This window comes from Anas acuta, chromosome W, assembly GCF_963932015.1.
Source record: "Anas acuta chromosome W, bAnaAcu1.1, whole genome shotgun sequence".
Classification (NCBI taxonomy): domain Eukaryota; kingdom Metazoa; phylum Chordata; class Aves; order Anseriformes; family Anatidae; genus Anas; species Anas acuta.
This window is the reverse complement of record NC_089016.1, coordinates 29,661,939-29,686,065: the sequence shown is the minus strand read 5'-3', so window position 1 is coordinate 29,686,065 and position 24,127 is coordinate 29,661,939. Positions and strand designations below refer to the sequence as shown.

General features: G+C 39.2%; 1 protein-coding gene across 7 annotated transcripts in view; it reads left to right on the top strand.

Moving 5' to 3' along the window:
• Positions 1 to 24,127, top strand: part of ALPK2 (alpha kinase 2) — a 79,041-nt gene that overhangs the window by 27,587 nt on the left and 27,327 nt on the right. For 5 of the 7 annotated variants that reach the window (XR_011090697.1, XR_011090698.1, XR_011090699.1 and 2 more), the window contains 2 exons: positions 1,815 to 2,032; positions 4,863 to 4,911. Coding sequence is in view for 2 of the 7 variants with exons in the window: in XM_068665145.1 (XP_068521246.1) it covers positions 1,815 to 2,032; positions 4,863 to 4,911; positions 11,966 to 12,200 (502 nt within the window). In the remaining 5 variants the exon portion in view is untranslated. Of the gene's footprint in view, positions 1 to 1,814; positions 2,033 to 4,862; positions 4,912 to 11,965; positions 13,909 to 16,286; positions 16,404 to 24,127 lie in introns of those variants that run through there. The other 2 variants (XM_068665146.1, XM_068665145.1) reach the window with 2 other exon arrangements.

Below are 24,127 nucleotides of genomic sequence, written 5' to 3'. Positions count from 1 at the left end.
TTACTAAGTAGGATAATTGATATCCATGCTATTCACAGTGGCAGCCATTTTACGCAGAACTGAAAGGGAAGAGGAAGGCTGGACCAACTCCATTTGGATGCTTTGTGTGCAGTGTGCATGCTCGGCATTGCTGTTTTATTTTCTTTGCAGCTCTTAGATAAAACTGTCAGTGTGATGTTGCTGGGTTTGTGAGGGAAAAAAGCAAAAAAATTAAGCTGTTACGTAAGCATTATAAAGGTAGCTATATTCTTAGAACTGTTTCGTAGCGTTTTTCAGTGAGTATTTTTGTAATTATACAATAAAGTTTGAGCAAAAACCTTGTGGCTGTGACTGCTTCTACACAAAGGTTTCTCAAAAAAATGTAATTTCAGCAGTACTAAAAATGCAACCTCTGGAAAGGTTCCTTAAAGCAACCTTTACAGCGTTAGAAATAGTATTGGAGATGGCAGTGAAATCTTTAAGTGAAAATGTTTGTGCAGGTCAGCCTCTTTTCTGGAAACATATTGTTCCTGGTAAAATTTCTTTTTTAGAGATTTCTCTAGGTGTGGGATATAACCATCTAATTTTAATACAAGAGAGAGAGCATGCACCCTACAAAAACGAACTCTGGTGTAAATAGCAAGCACACAGAAGGTTAGATCTGGTTGCTTTATTCTAAGTAATTGGCTGGAAGACAGCAGCTAGCAGAGAAAAGAGATGATGTGAGCATACATGTTTTGGTTTGCTTTTTGATTTCAAAATTTCGGGGCTTGATTACTTTCTTCTAGCCTGTCCTTGTCAGAGCAAACTTTTATTTAAAGGAGCATTTTATAAGGGAAATAGAGCAAGGGAAAAGTCATCTGCATTCTCCAGAGTTGGCTTTAAAGCTACAGCCTTAGCCTATCTATGAACATTTGACTATAAAACTGAGAAAAGGATAGAGAGAGCACTGCCGTATAATGAGCAGCAGGCTGGCAGCTAGATACTTATAAAGAGATAGGAAGGAGAGAGAAAGGGATTCTGTGGTCTTAATATTGCTTATGATACATGCACAGTGGAGTTCTGCTAACACTTCTATTAACCCCTGACCCATTTCTTTTCCTTTAGTCTGGCTTTAATAAAGCAAGCTGCTAGAAACCTGTTTCACGTAAAACTGGTCACAGTCATCCCCCCATCTGTTCTGAGATAATGGCAGGAACACGTGTCAGCTAGTTGATAAAGTATGTTCATAAAGTAGTTGATAAAGTGACGAACTCCAGCTGAATGGCTTTCCAAAATTACCTCACAGCAGTATTAAATTCCACTCTAATATACACTGATGATGCTTTTTTGCATACTTCTAAGGTTTTAATTTTGGAGATTTATACTGTAATATTAGAATGTTGCCTAGTAAAAATGCTGAGTTATCCCAGTGTAAGCACAAGCAGAAGTAGTCTATCTGTGAGGTAAGGTACCACACTGCTTCTCCAGATAGCATTAGCTCTGGCAACCAAGAAGTTCATGTTGCCAGTGAAGCAAATACTTCCTTCCAACCTATTGTCTTTCTCACCTTATATTCAGTCTTTCTCTCTGGGAAGACCCTGAAACTCCAAGCAACATTTTATTTGATTTTATTATTTTATTTGATTTATTTGATATTTTGTTATGATGCATCTTTAGATATAAATGGACCTAGCTTGGATTTCTTTGTCTTTCTGGCTAAACTAGGTCTCCTGGTTTGGTTGACTTGGTTGCTGTTCATTTACTCTCTGAGATCACTGGCTAATTTGTCTATTTCTTACTCTTTCCTTGCCAGAGCTCAGCGTGTTTTATTATTTTTCACCCTTTCATTTCAGGATTATCCCTATTTTTCTTGTTCATCGCCCCGCTAATAACATCCCCTATGCAACAGTGGAGGAGGAGCTGATTGGGGAATTTGTGAAATACTCTGTCAGGGATGGCAAGGAAGTCAATTTCCTGAGGAGAGACTCAGAGGCTGGCCAGAAGTGCTGCACCTTCCAGCACTGGGTGTATGAGAAAACCAATGGGAGCTTGCTTGTCACTGACCTGCAAGGTGAGTTGTCTGAGGGGGAACAGTAAAATGGCTGTGCTCATCGTCAGATCCCATAGCTTCAGGGCTTCCAGGGACTTACTTCTGAGCAATGTTATTCTTGGTACTCTGTGGCTCATTGACAATGCTGAAAGTGCTCCTCCTGTATCCTCGTAATGGGCAGTCTCCAGCTGGGGACAGTACCCTGGCCCACAGCTGATAATATGGTTAGGGCATCTTTGCACGTAGGTGTGCATACTGTGAATTGGTTTTGCTTAGGAGATTTTAGACTACACTACAGGGTTGCCTTATGCAGGATGTATGCAGAAGCAGTATTCCTGTGTTCATGTGGTTCATCTTGTGTCCTATCTGACAAATCTGCTTTCTGCTACTCAGGGTGTATTTATGGCTTGAGACTGTTGGTTTGGGAACTCTGGATCATGTTTCATGGAGCTGTGTATACATGCCATCACTCTCTCCATGAATAGATGTCTGATACTCTTAAATCCCATGTCTTGTTAATCCCATACATGATATATTGTTTACCCTGCACCCTGGAAGCTCCAGAAGTTTGTGTCTCTCAGCCTTTTGGTTTGGCCTTCTTGGATGGTCTTACCAGGAATTCAGGAGCCTTCCAAGTGCGCTAGAGAGCAGTCCGCAGTGTAGGGCTAAACTGTTAATGTATATCTCAACCATTCTGTGATTCTGTGATGAAAAAGTTGTGCCATAACCTCCCACAGCCCTTGTCATCCTACATTGTGCCTTACTGAAGAAGTAGTGTGCCACTCTGATTCCCTCTCCATCAGCATGTTGCTGTTTGAGCCATTTAGCAGCAAGAAGTTGGGAGCAATGCTCAATCTGAATCTGTTATGCAAACAAGAATGTCTCATAACTGGAATTTTCAGTGAATGTTTATGTAATGGCTGCCACAGTAATGATACAGAGCTGTGTGTGGACTCAGGCATCACAGCAATACAACTACATAACAATAACTCTACAAGATTAGTTTCATGAAAACCATCCCTCAAGATTAAAAACAAACTGCTATACAAAACTTTTTGTAATTCTTGAAATTGCAGTTTAAGCTACTATAGTGCCAGAGGAGGCAGACGAATTATTAAATGGGGACATCAGATGTATTTTCACTGAAATCTTTTTCAGTATAATTTAGGCACTGAGACTTACTCTTTGCAAGTGCCTTTGGCAAAGCAAACAGAGAAGTAATACAAGTGTAGATTTTTCAGACAGTTCAAATAGCATGTGCTCTTTTTATAAAGAATCTCATGCAGGTCAGAGTGAAAAATATGAGAGAGAGAAAGGATATTTACTTTTCTAGCCTCTTTTGAGTGCACTGTATTTATGTGTGTGTGTTACCCTAGGGAACAGAAAGAAATGCACGAGTTCCCTACTGTGGTAGCAGCAGCAAACACATAGTGACCTATGCAGTAGTATGACATTTAACTATTCAGCAGAGAAAGGGAATTTTTAACTAGCTTATATCGTTGTAAGAAAATAGTTTGGAAAAGGGAAAAATAAATCTTACACTCTTAATGGGAGAGTTGTCCTTCCACATGTCTTCTCAGTAAATCAGAACATTCAATATGAGTCATCTGGTTTATTATCTCACCTCCCAGATGTTAATGAAATGCCTTGTTGGTTAAAGATTTTCAGTTTTTAATAACATCCTACTCGTTCGCTTTTTCTTATACTTAAATACTTATCAGCTGCTCCACATTTGGGTCCTGGCTGGGTTTGAAGAAGCAGATTCCTTCCAAAAAAGAATGGTGAAGAAGAAGTACACTCCTCACATACACCAAATGCAGTCCTTATGCTCCTATGGGTGTGACTCCCTCTCCCTGCTCATATGCTGGGCCTGTACCCAACACAATATGCATACGTGTACTTGGAACAGAGAAAGGCAGATGCTGGCTAGAGAAATAGAGAAATACTTCCCGTATTGTTTAACATGAGAAAGCAGGAATCAGCAACATCGAAACGAGGCCCCTAAAATAATTAAAAGGGAAAAGAAAGAACAACAGCCTAGCCTGAGGGAAGGAAAATGACAGAAATGGTATCTGAACCTGTACAATGACTGTTTACAATGATTGTTGCCACAAAAGGACAACGTACCTGCTGCTGCTGAAGAGAAACAACCTTCCTCTATGATCATCCTGTCATTTGAATATTGGGCTGCATTTTTCAGTTGAGATTTGTGAGAGTGTTCTCCTAGGAAAATGGTCTTGAGACCATTGTTTTTCTGTACAGACAAAATGCATACTACAGAACTGTTTTTTGCCTATAAAGAAGTCAACAAAGGGACAGGATGAAAAAAAAAAAAGTTTTGGAAATACTGAAGTAGAAAAGGATTTGAGCTTTCTCATCCAAAAAGTAAAAACAAGGTTGACTGACCAGGTTGATTAGCAAAGCAAATACAAAATTCTTACTGATAAACATTGTGGTGCAAGTTTGCAAAGCACCAAAAACATAAACCTGCAAGTGAATATAGGCAGGTGCATAAGCGAAGACTTTAAATCTTTCTTAAAATGCAGTCATGAAAGTGTATCCCTCCTGCCAGTGACTATCCAGACAGGAAATAAGTTATGCTCTCTTTGTAACTTTGCTATCTGTAAATGACTGTAATGAGTTTGACTTCTAGTGATACAGAACACAAACATCTTGGTTCTAACTGGGGTACATTAAAATGTTCAAAAAATAGTGACAAATTGTTAAAATGAAAAAAAAAAAAGAATCAGTAAATAATACTTAAGGCTTCTATATATGGCTGTTTTGAATCTGAAAATATTGCAGAAATTCTACTGTAACACAAACTCTCTGTTTCCTTGATGTCTTGTAGGTGTAGGAATGAAGTTAACTGATGTTGGCATAGCAACACTGGCCAAAGGGTGAGTGAAAAATTGCTTCTCTACAGCTCGGTTTTGCTTTATGCATCAAACTCACAGTGTAAATATTTTGCGGGAGGTCCATTGGAAATTTATTCTTGCTTTAACTTTGCAAGAAAGCAATATGCATCAGACTCTTTTAAACTCCTCTTTTTGTTCATGTTTACGGGCACCCTTCTATAAGGGAAACACATTTGTTTTGTTTAAAGGGATGGATCTACACTGTAGATTGGGCTTTGCTTTTGCTTTATGCCTGCGTTAAAATAGGCTTCTTCACAGGGCTTCTCAAGAATGAAATCAAGGTCTCAGGTAACTTACAAACAGGCTACTTAGTATGTCAGCTGAAGGAAGGTAGGGCTGAAAAAGCAGGGCCAACACTGGCTCCAGCCTGGGGTACAGTAAAAGACCTGTTGTTGTCTGTGCTGTCCAGAGCTTCTGACCACAGGAAATATTTCTGATTCCAGCATGTTGGAGCCAGAGCTCGAGCTGAGCTTGCACTCTCTAGCACCTGCCCCAGCCAATACAAATAGAAGTGCTTATACATACCTAGCCCTACTACAAGATCCTGCTGCCAGTAGCTCAGATGACCCTTTTCCCTTTCTCTGTTCCACTGGAAGAAGAGAGAAAATCTGCCACTGTGGGATCTAGAGGAGTTGCCCTTTTTGCAAGGACTACGTGGGGGAACAAAGCTAAAATCCCTTTTGCAGCTAGCAAAAGTGTCAATGCTTTAGAATATGTATTTCCAAAATGAGCTTTTACAGAGGTTCTGCTTTCAACTTAGAACCCTGTGAGTTAGTTTTTCTGCCTGTGGCGAAACAGAAGAGAATATCCTGAGTTGCAAGGGACCCAAAAGGATTGTCGAGTCCATAGTAGGCAGTGACCATTAACTTTTCTTGAGCTTGTGTTCTTGTCAGATACATGGGTGGAAGGAAGATGTCTATTCAGATTTGTATAGACCGCTTACCTGATATAAAGAGGAAGTGTGTTAAGAGATTTTCTGGTATGTCTTGCCCTTCTCTCTCAAAGGCAATAATTCTGAGCTATAACAAAAGATCTTTTCGTAATACTTAAGGAGGTCCATTTCCTAGTAGTTTGTAATAGCTTTGGATCTTTTGGGAAGATTTAAGCATAGGTATAAAGATGTAGGCCATTAATGTTCTAACTTTCTTTCACTTCTCTTAAGTTTCTGTTAATTAAAGCTTCTGATCATGTCACAGATAAACAGAGCCACTGACAGAAATACGCAGTGAAGGCAGCCATCCGAATCAGCTGTCTGCTGGAAAGGGAAAGGGGCAGGGGGCAGCAAAATAGCCATGGTCCTACTGTAGTCCACTTTATCTGTACTATTGCTTGAAATTCTGGCCAGTGGCAGCTCTTTCCAGTACAGAGGGAAGAATCTAGGTGCAGCATTTACCACTGTAGGGAAAGATGGTCACCACTGTCTATCCCAGCTCTCGTATTGCAACAAGAGCACCATGACTGTTCCCCAAGCTTGCTCGCCCCACGGGTTTGCCTGTTTCCCAGATCTCCCTCTTGGGAGAAACAAAGATAAAGAGTATGAAAAGCACACTGGTTAATATTTTTTTATTCAGAGGCTCACCTCTTACCTTAAACATACTATATTGTTTTCCCCGGTAGTATCACATTGCAATGAGATCCAGAGATTTAATGCATACTGTAGTGATGTACTTTGTGTTACCAATTTGAAGTTATCCTGGAACATGCAGTGATTCAACCCTTTAGTCATTATGGCTACATAATTTTTCACCAGAAAAAGGTACTCCTTCCAGTATGGTTTTCTGTAAGCACATGCTTTCTCCAATGACTATATGTTATTCTTCCCTCCATGCACACACACTTGGCTGTGTTGTATTGTCACCATTCTGTTTCCTGGCATCCTACACAGCTTTCTGGGTAAATGCATGTGACAGGTGCTTTAATTCTTATTCTTCCTTGAGAAACTGATAGAAGAAAACAGATTTGATCACATGTACTCAGTCCTTATACTGAAACGGAACTTGTTTATATATGCATGGTACAGGAGAAAATCCCTCACAAAGTCTTATATTATTAAAAATTTGACCACAGAATATTCTGGGAAAATTCTTAATGCTTGCAGGCTGGCATCCCTTCAAAACTTACGTGGGTTTACTCTTTTAGCTGAAGGTCCAAAGTGAAATCAGTTGAAATATCATTTGAAATGAAATTGCATCATCCTGTTGTAAAACAAAGAAGTCATACAAATTTTATTTGGGCAACACTGTTCTCTGGAATCAGGAGATTTATAGAAGGACTTCAGCTGATGTCATCCAGTTCACTATGGGCAATTACTCATATAAAAACACATATTGGCCTAAGGAAGGGGAAGGTGAAGTGAGAAAACAAATTTACAATGCAAGCTGTAGTAAGGATCATCTCAGTCATATACAAGGGAATTCCCTTCATGTATAACCTCTTAAAAATATTGTCACTTAGTTTGACATATAGCTAATGATATTGCTACAAGACAAAAAATAATTTCTGGTTCTGTATCTTTCTTTCATGCTTCTTTCCCAGAAAGGACACTGCTGCATTAATAATCTGCCATTTGATTTTTAATTCAGTGAACCTGGATGGGAAAAACAAGTACAGGGAATTCATCTGTAGTACAGGTTATTGCTACCTTTGGTATTGTACGACCATGCTAGTGAGAGATTTTACATCTTATATGTCGGGGTGAACATACATAGTCATACTTAACCAGAACTTATAGTGCAATTCTGTTCTGTTTTTAACAGTATTGTTAGAGAAGACACAAAGCTGACTTCTAGTTACTATTGCCTATACAAATCCCCAGCAACCACTCCTTGCAGAGGTTATGACCTCACCAATCACAGTTAGGTCCTCCAGTTCTCTAAGCATAGACTGATTACATCAAGGCAAAACAAAAATATTCTTGGGAAATGCTTCTGTGATCCTTGGTGAACATAAACAAAATTGTATTGTTTCTTCTTGGGATGGAAATTAAATACAATTCTAATTTCACTCTAAAATTAAACCCATGATCCAGGGAAAAAAGAAACTGAAAAAAAATCGCCCCCCTTCCCGCCTCTGTGCTCATAGTGTAATCAAGCTGACAAATAATCTAATGCCATGATACAAACTGTTATTGATGGCTTTGCAAAAACAAATATGGCAACTGTCATGAATTATTCATGGTCATTATTTTTCCCCCAGTGCTTCTTGTAAACCAAGCATAATAAACAGCATATATTAAATTTTCATACCTATATTCAGCATTGCTCATTGCCATTAATTTTTTATTTTTATTTTTTTGGTTCAGACTCATATTCCAGGTCTGAACAAACATTTCAGAATGAGTATTTATGTATTCTTGGTCTTTTATCTTTCTCTTCTTTCATGTGGAGAGATGGTTGTTTTCAACAATTAACATCTTTCAACACAATTATGATCTTTTATCCTTTCTGTGGCTGTTTTACCAGTGAATAGGAAAGCAAAAGAACTGACAAGCAAAATGTAGTTTATCCAGTGCAGTGAAGTAGCCACAATACAGTTTCTGTCAATAAAAGGTGAAGCCTAACTAGAATCAGGAAAGCCTGGAAAGTATTTTTTTTTTGAAGTAGCCACTGGGGTGCACCAGAGTCAGGAAATGCTCCTTTAGATATGATATTTAGTACATTCGTTGAACACATACAAGAATAGTACAACCTGGTGACTGGATTTTAAGTGTGGGCAGTGAACCACTTTAGCAGCTGTGCAAATTGTCCAGGTATTTATCCAAAAATGGTGAACAAAAAGATGAAGGAAACAGAAAGAGAGTGACCCACAGACATGGTGATTAACAGGAGTGCTGTTTGCCAGAAGTGGATCTGAAAATCTGTCTGATTTCAAGACTGTGATGGATTTGGCTTGACCCAACATGGCAATGACAGGCACTGGGGAGTTTAAGCCTGGGGACAAATTCAGCACTCACCCTTCACATTTAAGGAGAATTTGGTCTGGGCTGGACCCCAGCTGCCAGCTTTGAGAGCTGGAATTCTGTCTGTGTTTTGCTCACCAGTCATCCAGTCAGTGAATTAAGAGAGAAAGTTGTGTAAAACAGAAGACCTATTTCTCATGGCTTGAAATAGTCAGTGGGCTGGTGTTACTGAATGCAGAACACGTGACAGCAATATGGACCATGCAATTTAGAAGACATTCGCTAATGCAGACCTTCTCCCTATTACACATACCAGAAGCTATAGCAGCACGGAATGGTTTGAATTAAGCTCACAAGTCCTGCCAAATTACAACAGGGCTGTGTTCATTATGCCTGTACAGAAAAATGATGCAGTCTGGAAGCATCCAGGGAGGGCTGTGTGGAATCGGTGACTAACAAGCAGCAAACAGCTGAGAGATCTCAGATGCAAAGCTTTGGTCTCACATCTCTAGATTAGTTTCCTATGGCGCACTGTAAGAACTGGAGCTGTGTGCATGTTGCAGAGCCAAGCTAGGCTCAGTCATGCCTCTCAGCTTCCAAAATGGACAAAGAATGTTACCTAGACCCCGTCTGTAGCCCCAAGATCAAATGCAAATCTGTTATTCGAAGAGAAGGGAAATGAAGATGACTATTTAGGAGTAACGCTAGTGAAATTATGTTTTTAATATAAATGTTGTCCCTTGTTCACAAGATATTTATGTTCTTACCTTCTTTACCAAAAATATTGGTAATATTTGTTGAATTCTGAAGCTGAAGTTAGAGAATTCAGTTGTTCATTTAAAGCATCTCTTATAGTATTGTATGAGCAAAAGCTACTGATACTGCTCTTTGTCTAGACATTCCTTCAAAGACATAGAGGAAGTGACAAATACTAAATACAGATGGGAAAGCAATTTGGACAGACCTTTATTTCATGAGAAAAGTGGGATAATTTTGCTCAACTTTTTCATGCCAAGATTATTTCCGCAAATAAATGAACATTGTCAGAATTTTATAGCTCTTGAGCTTTCTGTGAGGGAGAAAACCCCATGAAGAGATTTCCTTTAGCTGCAGTAAAATGTCCACCAAAGAAAATCAAATGAGAACAAGACAGTGTGTGGTGCAACCACAAATTAAAATAACCATTATCCACTGCAGAGAAACTTCTTACTGAACTGCTAGCCCTGAAGATTCTTTATCATTAATATTTCTGCCAGCTCAGCAGAAAACACCTACACAACCTGCAGGAGAAATGAAGGCTCTTAATCAGTCTTGCAGCAGAAATGGAGAACTTCAGATACCAGAGTAAGCAGATGCTACCCAAAGGCTGCACAGAGTTCCTTATTTGCTCAGATAGGTAATTGGCAGCTGCATCTGTGTTACACATGCTGCTGCAGCACCCAGCAGTGACACACCATGACTGTGCAAGGTGTTGTAACAACAGCTGCTTGAATTATTTGTTGCCACTGGCACTTACTGGAAAGATCCAATGGTTTGTTGAATATTCATGGTAAATTAATCAGAATATTTCAGTCTAAGTTATTGCCATTTGCTGGCAGTGTATTGTTCTGCTCTGAGTAGTTTCTGGAGTCACCATCAATGCTTGATAAGATTCTCTTCCTGAGCACAGTCAGGTTTGTCTGGGAAAATTATGTTCTGCTGATGGCTGTAGTAAAGGAGCTCCAGTATAAGGTCAGAAGTCTGTTACTTCCCCAGAGAAGCAAGAGAACACTTCCTTCTCTTACTGAGCCTCTGGTATAGTCATAGAATGGTTTGGGCTGGAAGGGACCTCAAAGACCAGCTAGGTCCAAGCCCCCTGCCATGGGCAGGGACACCTCCCACTAGATCAGCTTGCTCAAAGCCTCTTCCAGCCTGGCCTTGGGCACTTCCACAGATGGGGCATCAGGCAGCACTTCTGTGCTGGGCAGATGTGGAGACAGATATCATTCCCCCCTTGTTTTGTAAGGAATTTCGTTATATTTTCATCATTGGCACCATTCTTTTTTAGGAGAAAATTTGGCAAAACATGTTGCAATAAAGATGTTTATCCATCTAAGAGTTTGAATGTCTCAGAGCAATGGTATTTTCTTTAACACTGTGCAATCTGCATGAGAAAATAAGTTCTCTGGAATGCTGTGCAGGGATCATATGGTGTTAATTTCAGTGCTAAATCTTTTTGTTTGTTTTGTGCAGTGATAACTCACAATATACATCTGAGGACTTTGTATGTCCAGTGAACCAAGAGAATAGGGTAGAAGACGAGCTTATTAAGATTACCAGACAAGAAGAGCACCCTAGTGTTTCTTCTCCCCTTTCTGCCTTGTCAGTCTGGCCAAAAATGACTCCTTCCAAAAGCAGGTGCAGGTTTTAAAAAGCTGCTGCGCCCATTGAAATGCTGATGCAGCTTAAAAAGCAGGTACCAGAGGGAAAGACAGCAACCAGAAGAGGGAAGTATGTGCTCTGTCTTCTCCCTGGCTTTTCTAGCCTGCTGAAGAAGGGAGAGGTAGCAATGGGAGATAGTTGGTGGCTTGAGAACTGTGAAGGCTGGATGAGGCTGCTTTCTTGAGGAATCCTCCTTACATCCTTCTTCCCCAAGAGGCTTGGCTCCGGGAGATCTTGTAGTCAAATCCTGAGCGAGGGAAGAGCATAGCAGAGAAGTTATTTACATGCTTGGATGAAAACAGCCTCCAGTTCTGACAACACCTCCTGCTGCAACCTTGTCTCTTCCTGGTAGTCAAAAAACACTGTTTATAGAGAATGATGTATGATGGATTTCATTTGTATATTGCCAAGGAAAAGTTAGCCAGCAGACAATTATGTTACCAATGAAATAAAATGAAAAAGAATAGCCAGGCTGCAGAGCTAAGCCCTTTCAGCCCTTTTCTGTCTTCTGTCACTGCTTATTACCTGGTTTCTTTCACATCTTAATGGCTCACTTTGCATATCTGTGAGTTAGTGCTTCTCAAAACAGCATGGGTGGAAGAGACTTGCTTAATATTGTCAAGTTGCTTTTGAGTCAACAGTCATACTCTGCCTCCCCTGTGCTGAAAATTAATCTTGAAATCCCATTTGGCTTTGTTTTTTTCTTTGTTGCTACAGATACAAAGGTTTTAAAGGCAACTGCTCCATTTCCTTCATTGAGCAGTTCAGAGCCCTCCACCAGTGCAATAAGTACTGTGAGATGCTGGGGCTGAAATCTCTCCGATCCACTCATCAAAAACAGAGGAAACCAACATCCACGAAAAGCAAAACTCTACCAAACTCACCGACTATTAAGAAAACAGTGCCCAAGAAAGCAAGAGAACCTAGAGACTTCATATCTTCGGAGCATTAAGTAGCACTGTCCCATCTTGTGAAAACTTCTCTTGAGGATATGTAATAGTGATAGGCACCAAGGCTCTGATGGAAGGATAATGTTGGTCTTTTACTAATGACGTTATTTTGAAGTCATCCTGATGCTGATGCCAGCAACAAAAAAAGGAGCTGATTCTATGGCGTAGATACCTGAGATTTAACAATAGGGCAAGGTTTTGAAGATAAATTAAGCCATCTGCCTGGATTGTCTTACAACCCTTCTATGTATTGGTATCTGTATGCTTTGAGTCATGGCCTCTGAGTGCACCATGGGTTGCTGGAGAACATCTTCTTTTCCGTGTGTCTCTGCCTGTGAGACTGTGGGTTCAGCTGCAGTGTAAACATCAAAATATTTAAGATGCCACTTAGTAAAAGTTTTGCACAGTATTGTTGTTCAGGCTGCTCTGGAAAAGTTGTTTTCTCTCCCAGATCTTTGCATGTTGTAGTACTGCTATATTCCTATTCTGATAATATTTTTCCCTACTTACATGTCTTTCAATACAAGACAGAGTTATTCTCGATTGGACATTTGTGCCTTCTGTCCTACATAAAGATGGCTAGGATCTTTAAGTTTCTCACAAAGTGATGTCATCATCTTAAAAATGGACAATGTGTGATTCTCCATAGAATTCCTTGCTTCCCAGGAAAACTTCTTTGACTCTACAGTTAACCCTGTGGCACAGTCCTTTTGCACTTGCACCAAACCTATTGTAAGGTAGAGGTTTGAAGTCTGCATGTTGCCAAACAGCTAGCATCTGAAATAAGCCATTACAGATGGAGAGTATTTCAATACCTTGAAACATTTTCAACTCAAATAATACAAGGGCTTTTATGTGAGAGTTGTTTCTGAAGGAACATGAAAGGTACCTTGAGCCAGCGTGTGACTACTAAGGAGTCACAATATATCCAGAATCAGTACAGCTATCAGAATGTATCAGAAATCAGTACAGCTGTATTACAGAGCTAAACCTTATGCAGCTGAACAGGATTTGTGTAGTATCACAGCTAGTGCTGCTGCACTGTGTTCCCAGAACCTAGGGCACTGCTGGGTGTGACACTACAAAAATGGTTTTGGAGGAGTTACCTTGGCTCTAGCATGATTGATGCTGGACCAGGGTTAACAAAGTCTTTGTGTTCATTGGGTGTTTACATGTTCTCACTTGTGTTCTTGGCCTTACCTCTCAGCTTTAGCTGTCCCTCAATAAAGGTAATAAAGTCTCCTTCATATGGTACTGACCTAGCTCGGGTCTGAACCTCCACCTTCCTTTTCTACCTTTGAAGCACCTTGCTCCTCAAGCTTCATGTTTTCTGTGCTCCTCTGTCCACCATCTCACTCCCGCTTCTCCTTCATATTTTCTTTGCTCCTTCCATTGACTTTGCTCCTTCCCTTTCCTTGTCACTGTGCCTGATGTTTATTTTGGATTGGAAGGGGGAAAAAAAGCAACTCATCATAAATGGCTGTCAGCCCATCTGGGGTGATCTGTGCTTCTGGAATGCAGGATCTGGGGAACTGCAAGCTGAAACGACACTGGTAAGATCCAGAAGGCAAAAGGTGACAATGTCTGCACTGTGTTTGTCTCTAGCCTTGGCACTCTGTAGAACCTGTACCATCAGGACTATTCCTGAACAGAAGAGCTGTTTGTGCAGTCATTCCTGTGTATGGCTAATAATAAAGTATACTCCATGCACACAGGTGTGGGCCATCCCTGGTTTAAACTTCTCATTTTTGCCTAGTGTGTAACCACTTTGAAGCTACAAAACAACAGGCTTTGTATCTAGCTGTGTATTTTTTACTGCCTCAGAAACTCAGTTTTGAAGATGGGACTGAACTGCTGACAAGATCACCCTAGTTAAACTAGGCTACAAAGGAAATTTTTACACATTTTTATACATTCTGGAGTATATATTTTTATTTAAAAAAGTAAATGTTAACATCCTTGAAATAACTAGAAATGTACTGGACAAAACACTAAATAATACTCTGTGTGGAAGAGCTCAGGAGATAATGTCCATCTCTTAGTTCCTATGATTTAAATCACAAGAACTTTGACTTTTAAATTACCCTCACTTCTTCATTTTTTTCTTACAGTCTTCCTTCTCCCTGTAGGCAGTACGCTTTGTACATGTATTCTTCCCTACGCAAGAGTGTTCCTGCACTGGTTAGTCTGGAGGCCACAGGATTATTCTCCATTCAGATAACTTTTATTGCTCTATCAGGTACCTGTGCAGAGGGGCAGTGCAGGTTTCCAGAACAGATGAAAACAAAAGAAAAAGGAGACTACAAAGAGCAGTTAGGATATATATAAGGTGTAGGAAAACTGCTCTGTGTTTCTCTGTGAAGTCCAGAGGTTGTTATTATCATTTGAGGTGCTGAGAATTCTTTTTACAAAAGTCTGGACTAGAACTGAATTTTACTATACAATATTGTAGTTATTCTGTTAGTTTTCAGCAGTATGCATTGCTAATGACTATTGCACCGCAATAACTCCTGGAAGAAAACAAGGTTTAGAGAATAAAATTAAGTAACCTACTGAGCATATTCTGTTGGGAAAAACTGTAATGAAATTGGTTGCAAATGGAAATGCTGTATAATATATGAAGGATAAATATATCTTCCAACAGCACGCTACACATCACTTAAATACAGCCATAGGAAGCTTCCTATTCATTACGTATGCCTGGTTACTTAACAATCGAAATTTGGCACATGCTGATGAACCATGAACATGCTGAATTATGGTTACCACTCTTTGCAAATCAGAAAACAATATCCTGTGAACCTAAATCTTGGATTATTTAATGGAATTTAGGCCCCCTGTTACATTGTTTGTTCCTGGCTTTCATTAATCCCTTTGAAAGTTCCCACAGTTGATTCTTATTCTTCACAAAAGCTTTCAGGAGAACTTCTATGTGGAAATTATGTCCCTTCCCGAAACAGCAGGTTCAGAACATAAAATGGCGGACTTGAGCGTAGTGCTGAAATTGTATATACAGTTGTGATATGGAAGGGAACAAAGCTGCAAGCATTTGAAACGTGAATAATTGTTGTTTCCAGTTGGGTGTAATAGCTTTTTATCAACATTTTGAAAGGTGTTCTGTTTGAAAAGTGTTACAAGCATCTCAGTCAATTAATGTTCGAAACCTGTATGTTTGAATGGCGTGCCAAAATAAGAGCCAGGGTTTGACTACATCAGGTAACTGGCTTCAGTACTCTATTGTCATGGTCAATCCAACAGGCAAATGAAAATCCCAAGCCAGCCTTGTTTTGCAGAGGTAGAGTAATTACAGCTGCATCGACTGCAATGAAATCCACTTTGCCAACACTGGTGTTATGATCCCTTCAGAATTCTATGATTCTGTGATTCAGATGATTCTTGTGTGCTTTACAATGCGAATCTGGAAATGTACACTTATGTATTTCCCACGTATTATTGTGGGTTTACTTGTAAAAGGAGTCATCCTGACATGTAGAAAGCTTATTTATTCCACAGCACAGTAGGAGAATGTATTGCTACAGTTCATATACTTTTCTGAATTGATGTCTGATCTACCAGTAGCTATTTAGTGTGATAATGGCGTTTGATAGATTGGACACAAACACCATTGTCACACTCCACAGCTCTCCTAGTAGACTGTTAGTCCATGGAAGAAGTAATATGTACACATGCAGACTTCAGCATGGAGACTTCAAAGATCTGCAAAACACAGAGAAAAGACCATCAGTATGCATACTTAATGTGGCACATCAGGGTTCTCACCAAGGAAGTGGGAGATGATAGGATACAGCATTTTTGTCTCAGCTAGCTGTAGACATCTGAAAGCTAAGTAGCTTTAAATGTGCCTTTATAGGCAAAGGAAACTGACAGGCACTTTTAGAAAGTCATCAGTGCTGTCCTAAGAGACAAATTTATGGAGAGAGGGATGAAGCATTCTCTGCAGGGTCTTGCACCTTTCTCTTATTGATGGAGATAACTCAGAATAAGTGCTTGACTTCTATGGATGTACGTTAGATCAGAGTCATGATGCTAAAGACTATATTTGTTTTCCATATACTTGTTTTTGATAGTGTTTTAGAACCAGCCTACTTAGACAGCAAGTTGGTCTTCTCTTCCAACTGTTTCATTCAGTGCAAGATCTTCTGTGACACTTCACATCCAACAGTGAATTAAGCGGTGTAACTAAGGTACACGATTATTGTTTCTTCTTCACGTTTTTTTTGTGTTTGTTGTTGTTTGACAAGACAGAGTACATTTCTGTGTTTAACCTGCAAGTCGAGTAACTTTTCTGCACATCCTCAGCAAGTATTAAAAAAAATGAAACTAAAAGATTCTATTCATGAGGAGTGGTCTAAGAGCATACAAAAAGTTACTGGGTATCATCTTCTGCACGGTGATTTCTTAAACCATGGGTATTCAGTTGGATGTTATGATCACATCTGAATACTGCAAAGCAGCAGAGAAAATAGAGAAGGAGCCCAGAGAAGGGAGGACATTAGAATTAGAAACCATTAGGTATCCTGTGCAGATAGAAGGTAGCTTTGTGAAAGTGCAAGCCAGCTAGTGAACGTTCATTATTAGCAATAACAAAATAAATTACTAATTGATAACACTAATGAAGCCTACTAACTTCAAGAAAAAGGAGAACTATGGAATGTAAGTCCTATACTCCCCTAGAATTGGATTAAAAAAAAAAACTCTTTCAGGGAGAGCAGAGTACATTAAATATTAATTTTCAGTTTTTTAAGAATTTGGTAAGATTTTATATGTGCTTAGTTCAGCAATGGTTTCTTGTGGCTACTGAAGGCTTGAACTTTTTAACTCAGAAAAAATGCTGTATGGACTGGCTGGAAGCACCCTTCTGATGTGTTCCTGAGAGGGGAAGGAGTTGTCTTTTTGTGTCAGGAGAACAGAACATATTAGTATAATACTTTTAAAACATCCATCTAATTTTTTATGCTTAGTAAATGAATTCACATTTTTATGTATTTGGGATCATTTTCTGCCAATATATAAGAAAGCTACACCTTCTTATAGTCTTCTGGATCCGATAGCATTTTAGCAATAGAAAACGTTAAGCAAGTTAAATCATTCAATGGGTAGACTTCTCAGATCCTCAAAACTCCTCCCATGGGTTTAGCCTTCCTGTCAGTCTCGGTTTTTTAATGTTTCCTAATTCACTCCCCTGATGATGTGTCATTCTCACACAGTAACAGCCTTAGCACCTGTGCTTTATTCCCAGTCTGCTGTCAGCACTCCCATCGTACGTTCCAGCTGAGAAACAAAAGGGAGAGGCATAAATCTCTTATCATCAGCTGTTTGTAAAATATGTTTGACAGAACTGAGGCATATCAGCTGAACGTGGTACAGCTATGGAGGGAAATCACAGTTCTGTACTTGTTCAGACCAAGTGGTCATTACTTTAAGTATCAGCTTTAAGGAGAGGCATTCCCTAGCTCAAATCAGGGCATGCTGCAGTTTGTGAGAAGCAGAGGTCTGTGTGCCCCAAAATAAGAGCCTGTGTATGGGCGACTGCCACTAGGTCAGCTGAAGCATTGGAGGTAGAGGGGAGTAGGACATGGCTCTCTGCAGGAAAAGCTCCCGCACAGAAATCTGCTCTCCAGGTGACACACGGATTGAGGGGCACTACAAAAATAGCAGCCCTGGCTTGAGAAAGTGGAATGAACTGCAACAGAAAATGTTTAAGGATAAGGGCCTAGGCTTCCAAATATTGATTTTTATACGTAGATCATCAGGTAGGGAAATCCAGCTCACTGTAGTCCACAGCAATCAAAAGTTACAGTGTCAGCAGAGGAGAGACACTAACTCACACACTAGCTGGCTGCCTACATATATTGAATAAAACTGAACCACCAGCATACTTTGCACAGTGTAACAAAAGTATTTTTTGCAATCCTTACCTTTTGATGCAACTTTATCTCTTTTTTGGAAACTTCTTTGTAAATGTCATGTAGTTCAACTTGTGTTGATCGGTTGGTGCAGACTCATTGGAGCTCTGAACCAGTAAAACTACCGATTTACAAGTACGTGTAATCAAACCTCAGAGTAAGTGTGACTTGGCAGCATGAGCTGAGTTCTGAGCAGCCCTTGGCTGGTAAATAGCAGAGAAATGAACTGCCACTAGCTGCTTACCTTGTCAGATTGTTTTGTGTTTTGAACATGATTATTACAAATGCTCCATCATTCCCACCTTTGTCAAAGAAGCAAGCCTATAAATGCTTGGGCAGGGCCAAAACTTTTCCAAATATTTTTTATCTTTGATTGACTTTGTGTTTTGAGTCTGCATGTGCTGTGGGGAAATGCATATGCAGAGTGGTTGGACAGATTTGCAGATCCACAGACAGGTCAGGCCACTGTGAAATCACGGCTATGAAGGAGTCACCTCCAAAAGAAGGAAAGGATATGCAGCAGATCCTGTGCATCAAAATGGCACTGAGTTTTTTGAATTAATGACGGGACACACAGTCACACCCAGAACACATTATGTCTAGTCAGGATGTGGCTTGCTGAGGTCCAGAGACTATTTTTAATAAATGTGTCTATGCTTTAGCTGGTGATAATTAGAAATTAATGCCAAATAGACACACATACTTTACATTGTTTTCTAACTCATACCATAACCATATAAGTGGTTTCCCCCTTTCCCCATGCACATTTTACTTGGCATTATATCTGCATCAGAGAAGAAAGGTTACACAAGATCCTACTCTAAGTTCGCTAAGGTAAAGTTGGACAGTCACTGACATATACAGTGCCAAGAGCAGCAGCAGGGAACTGGCAGATGAGCCTTTAGGCTTTCTTGTGAAATGTTTATGTCAGTAGATAGCCAGATAACTACAAGCAGGCAGTTTTATAGTTCCACAACTACATGGAAGCTGCCAGCAATTCAACAGGAGTATTTCCATGGACAAAAGGTAATGAAAGAAAGAAATGGCCACCAGCTAAAAGTACTGCAACTCAGAACAACAGATTAGCACAGGGAGAAAGCAAAAAATAATCAGCACAGAAAAAGAAAAACCTACTTTTTGCTTTTCTTCTGCTAGATGTTCATATAAAGAATACTACTAGAATATTCCAGTTGAGAAGATCATTGTGAAGAACAAAAGAATTTTTAAAGAAGTATCTGAATATGGGTCACAAAAATTGTCCTTTTTATATATTCAGACTTGGAAGCATTCCTGTAACCCTGGTGAAGCCTAGGCGTGCTTACTACCAACTTAATTTTTTTCCTAAAGCTACCTAATCTCTTTAATAGAAAGTGCAGGCTGAGATCACCATGTACAAGACATTAATCCTGTTAAATTACACAAGCCACAGGCATTTGCAGACATCTTGATATGCTGAAGTGTTTATTATTCAAAACTCATTTACACTATTTACTTTTTGTTAGTACATGTTAGCATTTCATTTTCTTTACATGAAGCAAGCACAGGAAAGCACTTACCATCTCACACGACTAGCAAACGATCCCATGGTGTGTCGTTAGGATGTGTCAGAACTGAGATTCTGTTGTATGACATTTTGATGACTATCACTGTATTCTGATCATTGCAGATCTTGGTTTTCTTTTACGAGTCACAGCAGTGGTCAGCTGTTGAAAGCCTCTGTTTCCAGTGGACACCTTTGCCTTGCCCTTTATGGGATCCTGAGGTTTTAAAGTAAACAATTCATTCTCTTTCTGATAAGACATATTAAAATATTGATCTGGGGGTGGGAGATGGCCCTCACTGCACAGAGCCAGAGTCATCTTCAGTCAAACAGATTGAAGAACAGGGGAAAAAAATCCTTGAAAGCTCCATTTTCTCTCCCTTTAGAGATGGCATATGTGGGCAGGGAAAAATGAAAAATGCTTTTTTTTTTTTTCAGCTGCTTGTTCTCCTTAACCCCAGGATGAAGTGTTTACTAGGTCTTCATATTAATTACTTACTTGTAGCAAGAGTGAATTCATCAGTCTAATCTTAATGTTCACTGCCGGACTTTACCAATCTTTTTATTTTGATTTACTGACTTTTTGTGCAGGAATTTTCATAACTCTGCAAGAGTCCATTGCATTTGTAATTAGTTTCATTTTCCAACTCACCTATGAGATTGAGGAAAAGTCTGACTTCAGTTAAACCTATCTGAACACTAATGACAAAAATGCTGCCTAATCACAGTGTAGTTCCAGTCTCAGATACACTAATAATATAATAATGGCTACAGACATGAATAAAAGAGAAAGGTGCGTAACTGTGCTTTTTGTGCAATAAAGAAGCTATATTTAGAGCAGTCAAGAATAGTTTTTTTGCCTTATGAAAAAACTGCAGCATCATTATTAGGGATATAATGACATATTTTTCTCAACTTAGTTGTAAAAGCAATGTCACTGTACCATTTCCAGTTTTGTTAAAGTTTTTAATTAACACAAAGTACAAATGATAAGTGCTAACAGGTGACATGTAGTAGGGAAGTGGAGAATGAAATGAGACAGAAAAAGAAAAAAGCACATGCCTGAGTGTTGACTTTAATACTCTGCTCTATATGATAGAGTATTGAAGAAAGTTATTGAAATTAAGAATTTTGTAAGAACACAATCCTAGTCACTTACTCGTAGGTTAGAAGCACCTGTAATCTGTGCTGTCTAACTTCAGGTGTTCTATGAGAAGGGAAACCATGGCCACCTGCCAAGCTCAGCTGGCTGTGCAGCTACTTGCATGTACTGATACCATCTCATTTTCTATCCTTAAAAAGACATGAACTTGAGACAACTGGGAAAATTCTGGAGTGTATCACAGTCATCTGATCGCTTAATATCAACCAAAACAGGATATATTAAAGTCTTTAGAAGCATTCCCACTAACTTCCAAAAGATCAGGATATGATCTACAGCATTTGTATGTATGTATATTCTTTGTGTATGCAGACATCTTGTGCAGTGAGACCTGACTGTGACATGATTATTACTACTAACAGACTTGCGTTAAAATTAGGCAAAATATACCCCCATTTACAACTGTTGTCTTTTTTAAGGGTCACAGTGATTAGAGCTTTTTGATGGTGCTCTCAGCCTTTGTGTTACCTTCTGCCTTTGGTCTGTTCAGGAAACCTGCTGACACAGGGACTGCTTTTCATTTGGTACTGATAATGCTTGTTTTCAGTGAGAAGTGTCTTAACCAGGATATGTACATGCACACAGCATAAAGAAGATGGAATTAATAGTAGAAGCAGCAGCATTAGTAGTAGGTCATAGTCTGCTAATAGTACTAGAACAAGTCTAGGGAGAAAAATGTACTGAAAAATTACCTGTACAATTATACCAGAGTTCTGGGTGCAAACAACACATGCTGCTCTGAAAATATGAAGATACACCTACAGCAGGTATCTGGCAATAAACTTATAAATAAAAAGAGGACAAAACATCTCAAAAATAAAACAAAATGTCTTCCTGTTCTCCAAAAATAATAGAGAAAAACTAAAATGTGCTACATTTCTGTGCACAAAAGAAACACCACTTACCCAGTGTTTTGGGGGATGTGTTTCTGTATAAAAGCTCTTTTCTTCAAAATGGCAATCTGCAATTGTAAATGAAGTACACATGAAGCCACATATGAGAGTCTGAAACAGCATTGCAACATTCATTACTTTTGCAGACTGGTTTTGGTCCAATTCTGTGAAATTAAATGCCAAATTATTTGGAAATTCTGGAGAAAAAAAAAAAAGAAAAAAGAAAAAAAAAGAACTGGTTTGTTTAAATGTCAGCACAGGTGACACAAGGACAAATAATGCAATACACACTGCACATTCATCCAAGAGCCAAATTCTTCTCTTGAAAAAATGTAGGTATGACCCCAAGCAAAATTATCTAACTTCGAAGTTCATCCTAACTTTGAAGTTGGCACTGCTTAGAGCACAGAAGTACTCCCTGTGACCTCCAAAGGTCCTTTCCAACCTGAAGAATTCTGTGATTGTCTGACTCCATCTTATGTGCTTTGCTCCTGTTTACTAAGGGGTCACTGTACAAACACTGAAATTTGGTCCATGGAAGAATTCTTTCCTATCATTTTTCTTATATGTAATATGGAGGATATGAAGTGTGAAATAGATATCTGAGGAATGAAGTGCTTTCCATGTGAAAAGAATGAAGGAACAACTGCAAAATTGTGGGAATGATAACTTACCACAGAAATAAAAACTGGATTTTCCATGTGGGGAATTTTTCACAATGGGATGAAGGAGATGGGCAACTGGACCCTCAGCTGAGATTCTGGTCTGAAAAATGTGATGCCTAAAGATGTAGAGATTTAAAGGGAAATTACTGAGGCACCAGTCCAAGGAGATTCCCATCCTGCAGTCCTGTGGAATAGATATTTAAACATTTTATTTTACTTTGCTTACTTAGATTACCAGCCTCAGAATTTAACAGTTATACTGATGGTGTATACTGAGAATTTGAGCTATACATTTATGGCTTTACTCTGCCTCTATCTTTAATGAGCATACAGTGAATGCCTTTAGAATTAAACTGAGCTGGAGTTGGCTGTTTTATCTATGGAAAATTTTACAATTCCCCAGCTGTGGGCATGGTTTAAAACTTTCAGACTAATCTTGGTCAAAGTTTTAGGCCACATCATTTTATGGAAAAAAATGACATGAAACTAATGCTGTATATGAATTTGTCCCTTTGCTATAACATACTAATTTCTGTAGAGCTATTCAGATTTTTGTCAGTTTAGTGTATGACCATTACATTTGTGAGAGGAAATTGCTACAGGAATTACTGGGCTAGAAGTGGGCAAAATTGGTATTTGTTTATCATTTTATTACAAATTCCTACAATATCCCAGAGGCAACAACCTTCATGAACATTAAAGGAAGCACATTTTCCTGGCACTAATACTGCAATATAATAGGCAAAGGTAAGGCATATATAGCGCTAGGACAACTTAAATTACAGCAGTGAAAATGTTGTGACCCTTGTTAGTCAACTGCAAGGGGTTAAAGATTACCTATGCTGGTCATTCTGACTACTAGATAGGGAAAGATTAACTTAAAGCATTATAAAGTAGAGCAAAGGTATTTAACCTGGAAAACATGATCTCTCCTGATTACTTCTGGGGCTCAGTAAACGAAATTGATTTGAATTTCCCAATCATCAAACTCATTACATCAGTTCTAGATCATCCTGGCATTCCTCACGACAATTCACCATCTGACAGATCAGACACAAAGAATTCAGGTTGAGGATTATCTTCAGATTAAGTAAATTAGTACAAAGTCCAACTAACAATGTACCATCCATGAAATTTGTGTGTTCCCCCAGCAAAACAGCTGTGGATAGAATTTAAGTAATTTGTTGTAAGCAGATGGCTAACACAGAAAACCTGTGTTCATTTACCTAACCCTAGGAGCAACTCCTCACCCACCAAGAATACTGCTCCCTCAGAAAATGTTGTTACTTGCTTCTTAGCTTTAAGTCTTTTGCTGAGGTCAGTGATATTGCTTCCATTCATCTGAGAAATTAATTACCAATCAATTAATTACCATTCAGACAATCAGATACTATCAAAGACACAGAACTTAATTTTTCCTGCCAACCACTTCTGCAACCTATGCATTTCAGGCAAAGCATTAGCCCTATAAATCGTGAATCTCAGCAGATCAAATTATTTAGTAATGGACATTTACAAAGAATGTGAGATAAGTTTTTTGTAACCTATCTTTCTTCCTAGATGCTACCAGGAGGTCTGCAGACCTCCCCTCTATATACAGCCAGCTGCAAGCACTGAGTGGTAATGGCCCCAAAATTGCCCTGCCCCTGCCTTATACAAACTGGTACTCTGAATTTGGGTCAGTGAGTATCGGTTCACTGTGCTGCTGTATGATTTATTTTGGTCTGCCAGTCATTAAACAC